The sequence below is a fragment of the Setaria italica genome, chromosome V (assembly GCF_000263155.2).
Source record: "Setaria italica strain Yugu1 chromosome V, Setaria_italica_v2.0, whole genome shotgun sequence".
NCBI classification, from domain to species: Eukaryota; Viridiplantae; Streptophyta; class Magnoliopsida; order Poales; family Poaceae; genus Setaria; species Setaria italica.
Window position 1 is genome coordinate 31,514,935 of NC_028454.1, and position 13,341 is coordinate 31,528,275.

The window sequence follows — 13,341 nt, forward strand, 5'->3', positions numbered from 1 at the left end:
ATTGGAGTTTAGTCATTAGCTAATAGTTGCCAGCTTTGAGTCCCCAAAGTAACAAAGAAGATGTGAGGTTAACTGAGTTTTGTTCCTCGGTCCAGAACTTGCGAGGTTAGAGAGTTTTTACCTACAAACGACGCTCGAGGGTGTTTAGTTTTTGGGCGATCCCCAACAGCTTGCTAATTGGAGAGAGAGATAGGGGAGACCGGAGATGAGTATAACATTGTAATTTGTCATACCAGCTGTTTTGATGCCAGTTCTACTGCCATTTGCATTGAGAAATGTGCAAAACTGAAATTTAGCAGGTGTAAATGTGCCATTTCCTCCTCTTCAATCTCCATAGGCAGTTAGGCACGGTCTTCTTGGCCCTGGGCCCTGGCGCCCTCCTACCCCAGTTCTGATGTGGCACTCGTCTTGTTGCAAGAGAGAGAGAGAGAGAGAGAGAGAGATGGGCGAGACGAAGGTGCGCACCGTGATGTTCCAGGGCGACGCGATCACGACCACGGTGATGTGCTCCAGCGAGACCATGGAGGACTGGCTCGACGAGGTCCTTTTTGTCCACCGCCGCCGCCCGCTCAAGCTCGTCGTCGAGCTAGACGTGGAGTGGAGGCACTACTGGAAAATGCGGCTTTAGTCCCGGTCGGATAGGGCCATATATCCCAATAATCTAACTGGGACTAAATTTTTGAGACAAAAGGGAGTCCTTTAGTCCCGGGTCTAAAGACCCCATTTAGTCCGGGGACTGAAAAGGTTAAAAAAATAAAAAAAATGAGCCACCGACAGCGGCTGGCCAGCCGCCCACCTCCCGCCTCGGCTCCGCCTCCGTCCGCTGCCAGCTGCCTCCGCCCGCGTCGGCTCCGTCGCTGCCCGCCTGCACCCACGCCCGCCAGCGCCCGCTCGGCCGCCCACCCGCTCGCTTGGCTGCCCGCCGCCGGACCACGCCAGCTCGCGCCGGCTGCCTCTGGTTGGCCGACACCGCTCCCTTGTGTGCCACTGCCCTACCCTCGTCCTGCTGCCGCTCCTCACTGCTAGTGAGGGGCGAGCAGAGGGGAAAGGGAAGGGGCAGCAAAGGGGGAGGAGGTAGGAGAGGAAGGTAGAAAAGAGAGTGAGGGGAGGGGGCGGGGGCAGCACAGAGAGGAGAGAGGAGGAGAGGGAGGAAAGGAGGTGCTGGTGAACGAGAAAGCAGGGAGAGGAGTGCTGCGCGAGGATAAGGAAGGAAGGGTGTGAGGAAAAGATAATGTGGAGAGAGAGGGGGACCGCATGGGAAGGACGTTTTGTCTCAGTTGGAGCCCATTTTGGTTGTGGCTTCCCATTTTGCTTTTAGCATCACTTACTTCGAATTTCATGGAGAAAAAAAAGTCATACTTGCAAGTTGCAAGGTTCGAGAGCATCTCCAAATATGCTCCGCATGCATACACTGGCCCCGAATCAGAAAGGTCCACGCTCGTTATTTTCTAGCACGGGACTAATAGATGATGTGCCCCTCTAACATTAAGATTTATTAAGGATTATTTATATGGGCTTAAACTTTAAGATTTATTAAGGATTAATTATATGGGCAAGCCATATATCTAACAGGTCTTGCAATTAGTCTGATGCAGCGGTGAGATGCTTTTGTGTTAGCTGAGATATGGGCATACGACACTGCGAGTTGTGATGAACTATGGAAACTGTGTGTACTGTGAAGTGTTTAGCTGCATTGGCCAGTCCATAAAATCTAATGATCAGTGTCATGATTTTTAAGTAAGTGTAGACTTTATTTTCAAATAAAAAATAAAGTTTTCTTAACTACTTTTTGAAACTAACAATCCTAGATATATAGAAGAACACAATTTTCATATGTTCTACAAGTTGTGTTTGTTTAAATATATTTTTAACTTTTTGACTAAAATATACATTCCACGGGTCACCACATATTTCGGGAGATATCATGGCAACTCCCAAATTTTAGTGATAAGGAAGTCGTTGGTTGGTTGTTTCGTCGAAAATTTAATAGATCACAGTGTAGTTGTGCTAGCCAAATTAAAAAATAGCTAGTACTTTTATAATATCATATTTAAAAATGTTCACTTTCTTTTTTAAGTAGCTATGACGATATTTTTATTAAAAAATCTTTTATCTAGAACCATCATTAAAAGAAAAAAATCTTTATATTATTTTTATATTATCTTGAAAGAAGTATATATCTATTTAATTTCAATTCTAAAAATATTCTTTACAAGGTAAAGTTTTAGAGGTGAAAACCAGCATATTACATTAATGTAATACTTTAGAAAAAAATAAAAGACTAAATATTTCGATCAGATTTGGACCGCTCGTATTCGCTGCACGCCCCGCCCTTGTTGCCATCCAGTGGTGCCGCCTCCACCATGCACTGCTTGTGCTTGTTGCGGCGCCCCGTGCACAACGTCCCGCCGTTGCTTCCTATGCTCGTTGCGAGCGCTCATCCTCACCTCGTCCACCACTATGGCCTATCGATGTCGTGTATCTCCACTGCACGCTGCTAGTGCTTGCCACAACGATTCTCCAGCTACCGACTTTGGTGAGCAAGAAGAAATTAAAAAACTAGCATTTCAAAAATATTGATCCTTACTTTGGAAAATGTTGATTCTATTCTACTTATATAGTCTATGAAAAATGTTGATTGTACTACTTTCTACAAAATATTGATATATGTTTTGAAAAATGTTGCTTATGTTATTTTCAAATGTTAGTTTGATTTTTTTAAAGTTGCTAAATTTGTTACATTGAAATATTAATTTATTTTAGATTTCTAGGTTAATGGACTTTAAAATTACGGAGTCTTCCCCTCTCTCCCACGAAAACGATCGACCTGGTTTGGACCGTGCGACGGCGTCTGCTGCGGTTTTCTTCCTCCCCGCGACCCATCTCCTCCGTTCGCTCCACCAGCGCCCGCCGCTCTCCACGCAGTCGGTCCGTGCGCCGCCCTCCACGCTCCCCTGCCCAGCTGCAGCTCGAGTCCGGCTGGTGCGGCAGCACCCTCCCTTCCCACGACTTCTCTGTTCTCTCTCTCGGCCTCAGTCTTCCTTTCCTATCGGCGACGACAAGGCGAGTTGCGCTGCCCGTTGTTCGTCGAGCGACAGGCGCTTCGCCGGAGACGAACATCCGACAGGGGTATGCCTGCCTATCCCCCTCCCTTCCCATCCTGCTGCGCAAAATCAAACACCCAAACCCCTAACATATGGTATTTGTATTGGGATCTGACCATGATTTTACCTATTGAATTTGATCTTTTTGCAACAGTTATTGGGTGTACATGTGTACACCCATGTCTATACAGGGTCCGGCCCTGCGGTGAGCAGCAGCCGGCCGATCTCGTAGGAGACGAACGCGTCGATGCAGGCGTACTGGACCTGCTCCATAGACAGTCGGTGCTCGTCCCACTTGCTCATCGTCAGCCGCTTGGGCTTGTCGATGTGCACGCCCATCACCTCGCGCGTCAGGGCCTTGAGCCCCGCGTTCCTGAACTCCGGCCGGGAGAGCACCTCCGCCGCGACGTGCCTCAGCTCCACCGCGTTGGCGACGGCGAGGCCGCAGTCCTCGGACAGGCGCCTGACGTCGCCGTCGACGGCCACGCCGAGGAAGCGGTGGTCCGGGCAGGCGAGGAAGTCCTTCAGGGCGCCGGGGACATGGTCGGCGTGGAAGATCTGGAAGACGAGGCCGCGCCGGCCCACGCAGAGCTGCAGGACGGCCATCTGGTTCTTGGGGCGGCCGTTCTCCGTGGGGACGACGCGCCACTCGGTGTCGATGCCGACGAGGAGCTGCCGGCCGTGCTTGCCGACGACCTCGCGGAGGAAGGACTCGACGGCGTCGCCGGAGTTGGTGACAGTGGTGCGAATCGTGGTGCCGTCGTCCATGACGACGTCGGTGTCGTACGTGCCCTTCATCATCGCGGGAGGAGCGCTTTCGATGATGTCTCTGCAACAAGGGAGGCCGGATGGATCTGCTTCTTGAGAGCTGCGGGATGAGTCCATGAAGATGGCTCTGTACATGCGCTTCTTCGATATGTCAAGGGCAAATGATCGGCTCCGATTCGATCGAGTGACCGAGTCCGAGCATCGAGAAGGATTGAGCGGTGCGATCGGATTGTACGCCTGTCAGCTCTCCAAGTCCGACTAGAGTTTGGGACCTGCGGAAGGGCTAACTGCTCTGACTTCTTGCTAGCCGTTTGATTATGGCGATCTGGATTGGTCCATGATAGGGTGGGGCGAACAGGCTCCCGCCCGCCACGTTGCCAAGTCAATGCCACGTCACCAAAAACCACTCTGGATTTGAGTTTAGGTTCGACAAGTGAATGAACAATTTCAAAATTGAGTTTTGCAAAGGTGGTTTCATAGTTGTAGTCAAAAGGTAAAAAATCGGACTTAACCTATAATTGATGGAATGATGATTGTAAAATGAGTTTTTCTCTTTCTTTGCTCCAAATTAATTTCAGTGCTAATTTTGTGGTGTTAACTACTCCATCAATTCTAAAATGTAAGATCTTAATTACATTTGCAGAAGAACAAATATCTTATATTTTAAAATGGATGGAGGTAGTATCTCATACCTGTTTTTAAGGTCCACGTGATTCCCCCTAAAAAGAAGAATTTGGATAAAATATTTGTGTTTTTGTTCAACTGTTTGTGTGTTACTGTTCCGTGAGTAAGCAAAGTCTTGTATGACACGTATGCCTCAGACAACATGCATAGAATTGTCGCACCGAGTCTTACCGACGGTGTATATAAAGGATCGCTGTAACTTTGCTGTGTTCCGTTATATGCAGGGCACGGCTGTTGTTGATATTCGTACTGACCCACGCGTTGATGAAAACACATTAGTTTCACTAGACGAAAATTTGTGATCACTAACTTTATTCTAACCGTTTTAGTATTCATCTTTTTAATTAATTACTGTTCGTTTTAGTATTCATCTTTTTACAGACATTTATATAAATACATAAATAAATATACATGGCACTTTTAAAGTATACGATGAATCTAGTGCTACCCATTTTACTTTATGTAACTAATTAATTGGACAAATATTTCTGATCGAAATTTGAGAAAACATCAAGAATGACAAACACCTTAAAACGAACGGAGTAATTTGTTTTATCATTGTACCTAAATTCAATCGTTGACGTTTCTTTTTTCAGTTTTCTTTTCTTTTTACTCGAAACAATCTTCATACCTAACTTTTCTCGACCCCAGCCATTTCATTCGCGTGGGATTACAATGATCAATGGATAAATGAAATACTATTTTATTTACGCATTGGGTGCCGAAACTAGCTTGGCAGCTAAGATGGAGCGTGCAGCAATAGGGAATCTTTCTCTAACATCTCATAGCACCCTCTTAGACACGTAGTATGTTGGACCTGCTCTAATTGCATTGCCTCCACCATCAGACCAACTTTGTTCCTCGGCCACTTTCAAATCCCCAACACTTACTAATCCAAGAAGTCCAGGATCACGCTACAGATGAAAAAGATTATGGATGTACCTTGTTGGGAATAGAGAATGCAAGGAGTTAGAGAGGAGGGCACGAACTATGGATAGCTGTTCGATTGCTTCTAGAACCTGCCCACCTGGATTAAAGTTAGGTGCTCATATTTTTGGAATTGTTATAAAAATAAATGGCACTATTTTTTTAGTGACAGGTTATGCGTGCATGCATTTGGAGAGGTGGGTGTGATTGTGTGTATGTGAGTGCTATAATGTGCTTTGAAAAAAGTTAGGGAGGCGAGTGAGGAAGAAAGGATATAAAAAAATCAGGGGTGAAATACCCGGCTGGGATTTAGCTTTGGCACGTTTATATTTGCTTGAAATTTGGCGATAAAACCCCAATTTAATAATGGTGGCGGACATATGCGCTACCGATTGCCGTAACATAATCGCAGAGAGACGGCTAAGTCACGTTGGCATGCACATCTGACCGGAAAAGGCTGAACTTTGTACTGTTGATGAATTGGCAACGAAATCATCATATCGACCTTACACCTATAAATCATTTTAAATTCCTTCAAACAAATGTAAACATGCGAGATTCATGAAGTGCACGTGCAATAGACACTGTCAGTGAAACAGTAATCCTTAACTCAATGCTGTAACAGCTGAATCTAGGTAGCGAAACAACAGGGGACGCTCGAAAAACGCATCTTTAAAACTTCCTACGGCAACTCGAATGACATATACGGCGGGATCGTTGCACCGGTCGCCGCATCTCCCGCGTGCTGACCGGTGAGCAGCAGCCGGCCAACCTCGTATGACACAAACGCGTCGATGCAGGCGTATCGGACCTGCTCCATCGACAGGGGCTGGTTCCACTTGCTCATCGTCACATCCCTGTCCTTGTCGATGTGCACGCCCATCACCTCGCGTGCCAGGGTCTTGAGCCCCGCGTTCCTGAGCTCCGGCCGGGAGAGCACCTCCGCCGCGACGTACCTCAGGTCCACCGCGTTGGCGACCACGAGCTTGTTGCAGTCGCAGTACAGCCGCTCGACGTCGTTGTCGACCGCGACGCCGACGAAGCTGAGGTCCGGGCAGGCGAGGAAGGCCCGCAGGGCGGCCGGGATGTAGTCGGCGTGGACGATCTGGAAAAGGAGGCAGCGATAGCCGACGCAGAGCTGCAGGACGGCCATCCGGTTCGTGCGGCGCCCGTCCCTGCGGATGACCCGCCACTCGGTGTCGAGGCCGACGATGAGGCGCTGGCCGTACTTGTAAACCTCTTTGAGGAAGCGCTTGACGGCGTCGCCGGAGTTGGTGACGGTGGTGCGGATCGTGGTGCCGTCGTCCATGACGACGTCGGTGTCGTACGCGTACGTGCTCCTCATCGCGGGGAGGAGGGGCTTGCGGCTTGTGCGTCTGTCTCTCAACAAACTCGGCTGGATGGATCGGGTTGAGAGATGATGACGATTTCACGATGGTTCTGCTCGTGGCCGCTGCTTCCGATATAAAGGGCGGCTGGGAGTGGGGGAGTCCGAGTCGGAGCAGGGCCGCGGCGGTGAGATCAGACTGTAAATCTGCAGCAACCCTGAGCTCCAAGTCCGAGCAGGTTTCGGGACCTGCTTGGTGGTTAACCTTTCCTAATCGAGGTCTGATTGGCCGACGAGAGGCTAATACCCGGCGAGGCCGCGGAGCAACTAAAACCGCGGCAGGTTCTTCGTCGGCAATCAACATGATTATCAACCAATCGATCTCATACAATAAATGAATAAACACTGAATTTTTATAATTCCACATCTCCCACTCCTGCATATATCACGCTCGCAAATACCAACGATCAACTGTTGTAATATCTCTCTCATATCTTCTTCCCCAAACCGCTCCTTCCTCCCTCTATTCGGATGCTGCTTCCTTCCTCCTCCCCACTCCGCTCTACCTCCCTTCCAGCTCCAGCGGGCTCTGCCACCTCCACCACGGCCCACGAGCCGCTCCCGCCTCTTAGCTCCGGCAGCCTTCGCCCACCGCGCCTTTCTTCTTCCCCTCTCTCGAGCTCTCCCGATGGCTCCGGCGGCCTTTGCCAATTCCGCCACCACCGACGCTAATCTTTTTGAGCTTGATGCGCCCACCGCTTCAACCACAAATTGTGACCTAATCCGCGCGCATTCAAAACCCCACCAAAACCCACTCTGAGGAAGCACATGCCCTAGTTCGAATCGTCATCAAAATCAAAGGGCGCAGACTGCAGAAAGGGAGTTCGAACCACTAACCTCGACTCTTTGCCGCTCGACGATCAGTCAGACCTCGTGCCGACCATCACCTCGCCGTCCGCTTCGCCAGAGAGAGGGGGCGGAGCCAGCAAGAGACACACGAAGAAGTGGGAGAGGCGGAGGGGCCGAGAGAGTTCCATCCCCTTTTAATTGGAATCGGACTCCTTTCTATCACTGGCAAATAGGTGACTAGCCAAATAGGTCCCACTCGTCAGACCTTCCATCTCATCAAGTCAGGTCCACCTCAGCAACCAGCGTGGCAAAACCGCCCAGGAAAACCACCAGATGGGGTTAAATGCACGGGTTAGGATTGATTAGGGGGTGCAGTACCCGGTTTAGTTGTAGGGGGGTTAAGTGTTCCAACCTCCCCCATACTTAGGGGGGGTATGTATACTTCTCCCATTTAGTTCCGATCTTTCATGTTCAGGCAAATCATGTGTTGGAAAGCTGTGTGAGTGATTTTCGCAGCAATTTTTGATCGGACCAAGTCACATACGGCAGCATATCTAACATAGTTTAGTTGCTGTTAGTAATCTTGTTTTGTCGCTAATAATCTAACATAGTTTAGTTACTGTTATTAATCTTGTTTTCTTGAGTCCTTTTATATATGAAAGGAAAATAAGAATCCACAAACTTGCTTCAGTCATCCTTATATTTTGGAAATGCAGATATGTACCCCTAAATTTGCTTCCGAGTATAATTTATATGTTCCTATACTCCCAAACGGCCAAATAATTATGCACAATTTCACCGGCGGTTTCATTAAATTAACTTTATAAACTGCAACTAAAATTGGTCTAATAATTTTTACAATGGGAAGAATTGTCGTGTTTATATCTAGTCCATCACATATGTTTACACGGATAATATATGAATAGGTTAGATGGTTTGACACTTCAACAATCCTCACAGCAAAGTGTGTTTTAATATTTGAACAATCTGAAATTTTGATGATTTTGCATTAGGAACAAACCTGAATCCTCACTGACTCACTGTATCCCTAGTGTCTACCCCTAGGACTTATGTGTTGGGTGGTATATATGTTGCAAACGCTCGGTACAATACATGATGTTCACTATTCCACTAGTCTAACTTCAAACTTTTTCTTCTGTCCTATCCCATAAATCATTAGCTGTTAGAATTTCAGACTTTGGGCACCGAAGAAACAAAATATTGCAGTGTTTTTTGGATTTAGTTGGTCCTCCACCCCTCCGCTGCATGCTTACCTGCGATTAAAGCTACACGCGGAACTATGTGATGACTTACGTCATCCGACGACTCAAACCAAATAGTAGCATAGGCTCGGATGCAGGTTCTTCGGATCATTCCGGACACGACCCATCCGGCAATCCAAAATAGCATGTTAGCCTATCATTTGGTTTGGTTTGGAGGGGTAGGGGTGTTGGATTGGACATGAGTTGCTACAGCAGGATGGGTTGGTGTGGGTTTGGTTTGGTTTGGTCTGGATTTGAGATCATTAGCATCGTCGTAATCAACACAAACTTTTGCTTGCTCTAAAGCAAACAACAAACAAGGAACGAACACACATCGTAGCAATTAAATCACGCACCATCTCAGCAACCATCTTTTTTTAAACAATCAGTAGCTACTGATTGTATTAAAAAGCAGATGAAACCTGGACTGTACAACCTCCTAAAACCATGGCTTATACATATAACAATAACCATGTCTCAATGCACATGGACAAACTTTTTTCTGATGCAAACTAGAAGAAAATAACCTCCAAGAACTAGCTGGAATTTGCGGTCGTTGCGCCATGCGCGACGGCCAGGACACCTCGCGGCTCGGTCAGTAATCGCCCTCGAGCAGCTTCACGAGACACACCTAAGATCTGCTCGTAGCGTTGCAGCTTGCGGGCGACCTCGGAAGAGACGAAGGCGTCGATGCAGGCATAGCCGATCTGCTCGTCGCTGAGGCGGCGCGCGTCCCAGCGGCTCATGGTCACCCTCCGCGGCTTCACGAGGTCGGCGCCCAAGACGGCGCCCACGATGGCGCGCAGCCCAGCCTGGCGCAGGTCCGCGCGGTCCATGTACTCCGCCACGCGGCCCCGCAGGTCCACCGCGTTGGCCACCTCCAGGCCGTGGTCGTCTCTGAGCCGCTCCGCGTCCGCCTCCACGCCGACGCCGAAGAAGCGGATCGTGCGGTCGCCGAGGAACCTACCCAGGCCGACGGGCAAGTAGTCGGCGTGGAGGAGCTGGAAGATGAGGCAGCGGCGGTCGACGCAGAGCTGCAGTGTGGCGGTGGGGTTCTGCGGGCCGCGGAAGTTGGGGCGCCACTCGATGTCGAGCCCCACGACGACGTCGTAGCGGATGCCGCCAGGGCGGTGCACTGAGAGGACCTCCGAGATCCAGCGCTCAACGGCCCTGCCGGAGGACGTGACGGTAGTGGTGATGACGTCTTGCCCGAAGGTCACGGCCTTCACCTCGGTCTCGGCCATTGGATCCCTCGTCCTCGTCCGTCTGGTTGCTGCGGCGACCTTCGGCGCTAGCGTTACTTTGGAGTTGGAAACACGATTCCGGACCAGCGGCCGGTGTGGATAAACGGAGGAGCGTGGCGTCAAAAGACGTGAAACCGGACTCTGCTTGCATGTAAATTTCCATGCATACAACTTTCTTTCCTATTCTATTCGCTACATACAGGCACGCCTCTTTCTCCTTTCATGTTTTATCTCCAACAAAAATTTTGCTTTCTGGTTTATATATCCTTTGTCGCATGGAAAAAGAGGCTGCATAAAGAAAGTTACAGGTGCGATCAGGGGGCACAAAATTTGCAGGAAGGGTAGATATGAGCCTTTTCCTTTCCTTTTGGCCTTCGTTCATCATTTTGAACACAATTTCTTTTGTAAGAAAGACTGAAAAACAAACAATGGAAATTTTACTGTCTGTTTCCAAAGTTGACCCACTGTCGAAATGATAATGAGCTATATGAAGAGTTAATCTTCTTTTGTTCTTTTAATAACTTCTCTCTTTTGATTGAGTTCCGATCTTTCAGCTTCAAGCAAATCATGTGTTGGATAGCTACGTGCGTGATTTTCGCAGCAATTTCTGATTGGATCAAGTCGCATAACATTGTTTAGTTGCTGTTATTAATCTTGTTTTGTCGCATATCTAACTTAGTTTAGTTACTGTTATTAATCTTGTTTTCTTGAGTCATTCTATGAAAGGAACAGAAGAATCCACAAAGCACAAGCGTTGCACCTGAACATCTCGTGTATTTTATATTTACTAATGCGGTCAACGTGTACGGACGCGAGCTCCCATATTGGTCTGCTTTAACATTTGTGCACCAATTAGCCTTCCTCCTCCTGGAGACACCCTTGCTGCTCTTCTTCTTCCCGACTAGACTTATCCCTTTGGTTTGGCTTTCCGGGTGTCGTAAAGCCAGAAGTCAAACCAAAGGGGCAGGGATACTCCTTGGCTTCTAGAAAAACTGCTTTCGTGTAGTTCATTTTTCACAGCAGAGAAGGAGGTGTTTTCTGGAGCTTTGGCTTTCATAAGTTGGAAGAAATTACCGACCGCTACTGGTTACGTTGTACTAGTTCGCTTCTTTTTTTTCCCGTATCCCTCACCCGCCGGCTCTCCCCTGCCTGGCATCGCTCCTCCTCTCCCGGCGACGGTGCCCCTCCTCCTCTCCTAGCAGCGGCGCCCCCTCTGGCGGACGCAGTCGCGGTCGGCGGTGTACAGGGAGGGCTCGCGATCGAAGGGTTGGTCATTGTCGGCGCAGCGGTGCTCAAGCTCGCGCCACATCTGGAGGAACGAGGGTAGCGTGGTGGGTTGCGGGCACAGTAGCGGCGAGGCGGGCGAGGAGAGGAGGAAGGAGGAGGGGTCGAGGGTGGAGACGGGGTGGAGGTGTGCGAGGGCGAGGAGCTCGGCGTCGCGGTTGCGGTGCTCGACCTTGCACTCCATGGAGGAGAGCACCTCCTCGGCCTGGCGCGCGACCTAGCGGCTGAGGAGGCGCGACTCCTGCCTACGCCTGCGGGCGGCGGAGGACTCCACCTCGTCAGGCTCATGGCCGGCGCCCCCTCCCCTGGCGACGGAGCAGGAGGAGGAGGATGAAGGGGCCGACGAAAAGCAGCCACGAAAAGCTCAACTTCAGCGTGTCCTGCTCGAGAGCGTCTTTCAAGGGATTGGATGCGGGTGCGAGCTCTTCCAGCCGCGACCGTCGGGAAGGCCTCGCCGGCAGCCACCGGAGCCACGTGCGGCTCCCCTCCTTCCTTCTCCTATCGATTTGTGCACCGGGAGGAAGAAGAAGATACTGATGAGTGGGGTCCACTTGTCAGTGAGAGAGGAAGAGAGTTTAGTGGGATGGACTGTGAATGACACGTGGGTCCGCTCGTAAGTGTTTCCAAAAAGCCATAGTTGTTTCACCAAACGGCTTTCAGCTTTCTCACAGCCCATAACCTACAACAGCTTTTTCCACAGCCCACAGCTCACAACTACTTTTGCAAAAATCACAGCTCAACCAAACACACCCTTATCTGTTAAGTCCTTTTACGTTCGGGGCTCCTTCCCTCCTCTCCTACGGATTTATGTATTTATAATGGTCAATGGCCAAGCTGATCGAGTTCAGCCAACCTAAGGGGACGCCCAAGATGGGTTGGAATTGGTTTCCCACGACATAGGGAATCCATCTGGGAAGGAAGGAGGCAGATTTAGGGGGTGTTTGGATACCCCGTGCTAAACTTTAGCACCTATCACATTGGATGTTTGGATACTAATTAGAAGTATTAAACATAGTCTAATTACAAAACTAATCGCATAGATGGAGTCTGATTCGTGAGACGAATCAATTAAGCCTAATTAATTCATGATTTGACAATGTGGTGCTACAGTAACCATTTGCTAATGATGGATTAATTAGCCTTAATAGATTCATCTCGCGAATTAGACTCCATCTGTGCAATTAGTTTTGTAATTAGCTCATATTTAGTCCTCCTAATTAGCATCCGAACATTTGATATGACCTTGCTAAAGTTTAGCACCTCGTATCTAAACACTCTGTTAGTTAGTTGGGGATGGAAAAGAGGGAGAGAAAAAGAGAATGGAGGAGAGGTGAATATCTCCGGGAGCTCAGACTTTAGTCATCGCGTTGGTGGCTAGAAATTCTGAAATATTATTTTTTTTAATCTTTGGAACATTTTTTTCGTTCTAGACTTTTTTCTTAGAACATTTTGATTTGTTTTAAAACATTTTTATTTTTTATTTGGAATAATCTTTTCATGACCTTTTTTATTTATTACGAAACAAAATCTAGTTTTGACCGAAATATTTTTTCAGATTTTTTTTCTGCTTGTGCTCATCTTTATTATAGGCCTACTTAGCCTGATCTATTTTGGTGGGCTTTAGTGGGCTAACCTATTTTAAGTATGTTACACATATGATCCCTAAAAAATAAAAGAGTTGGATCGAATCAGGCGGGTGGTCTGTGAGGTTTCACCACTCTCTGTCCTCTGCTCTCCACCCACGGCTGCTCCTACCACTTGCCTCTGCATCTGCTTGCATGTTGCCACGTCAAGGCAGGATGGTCGATGGTTGTCCTCGCCCGCTCTGCTCTAGATCCGTCAATTTGGAGGCAGCAACACGTGGGACTAAGGATGTAATTGGATATCTAACA

The 13,341-nt window shown here is 48.6% G+C and overlaps 3 protein-coding genes across 3 annotated transcripts; all 3 read right to left on the reverse strand.

The window, feature by feature from the left end:
• Window positions 1–3,287: 3,287 nt before the first annotated feature.
• LOC101771659 lies at window positions 3,288–3,902 on the reverse strand. The gene has a single exon (XM_004971998.1). The coding sequence runs from the start codon at window positions 3,900–3,902 to the stop codon at window positions 3,288–3,290; it is 615 nt and encodes a 204-aa protein (XP_004972055.1).
• Window positions 3,903–6,100: 2,198 nt separating this feature from the next.
• LOC101772059 (Werner syndrome ATP-dependent helicase homolog) lies at window positions 6,101–6,920 on the reverse strand. Its single transcript, XM_004971999.4, has one exon. It carries the CDS (start codon window positions 6,826–6,828, stop codon window positions 6,166–6,168), a length of 663 nt encoding a protein of 220 aa, XP_004972056.3. The 5' UTR covers window positions 6,829–6,920; the 3' UTR covers window positions 6,101–6,165.
• Window positions 6,921–9,457: 2,537 nt separating this feature from the next.
• LOC101772464 (Werner Syndrome-like exonuclease) lies at window positions 9,458–10,165 on the reverse strand. Its single transcript, XM_004972000.1, has one exon. The coding sequence runs from the start codon at window positions 10,163–10,165 to the stop codon at window positions 9,458–9,460; it is 708 nt and encodes a 235-aa protein (XP_004972057.1).
• Between the last annotated feature and the right edge of the window lie 3,176 nt (window positions 10,166–13,341).

Bases quoted from the DNA above. Each gene is read 5' to 3' on its own strand.
- LOC101772464 (XM_004972000.1), bottom strand. From the start codon at position 10,165: ATGGCCGAGACCGAGGTGAAGGCCGTGACCTTCGGGCAAGACGTCATC.
- LOC101772059 (XM_004971999.4), bottom strand. From the start codon at position 6,828: ATGAGGAGCACGTACGCGTACGACACCGACGTCGTCATGGACGACGGC.
- LOC101771659 (XM_004971998.1), bottom strand. From the start codon at position 3,902: ATGAAGGGCACGTACGACACCGACGTCGTCATGGACGACGGCACCACG.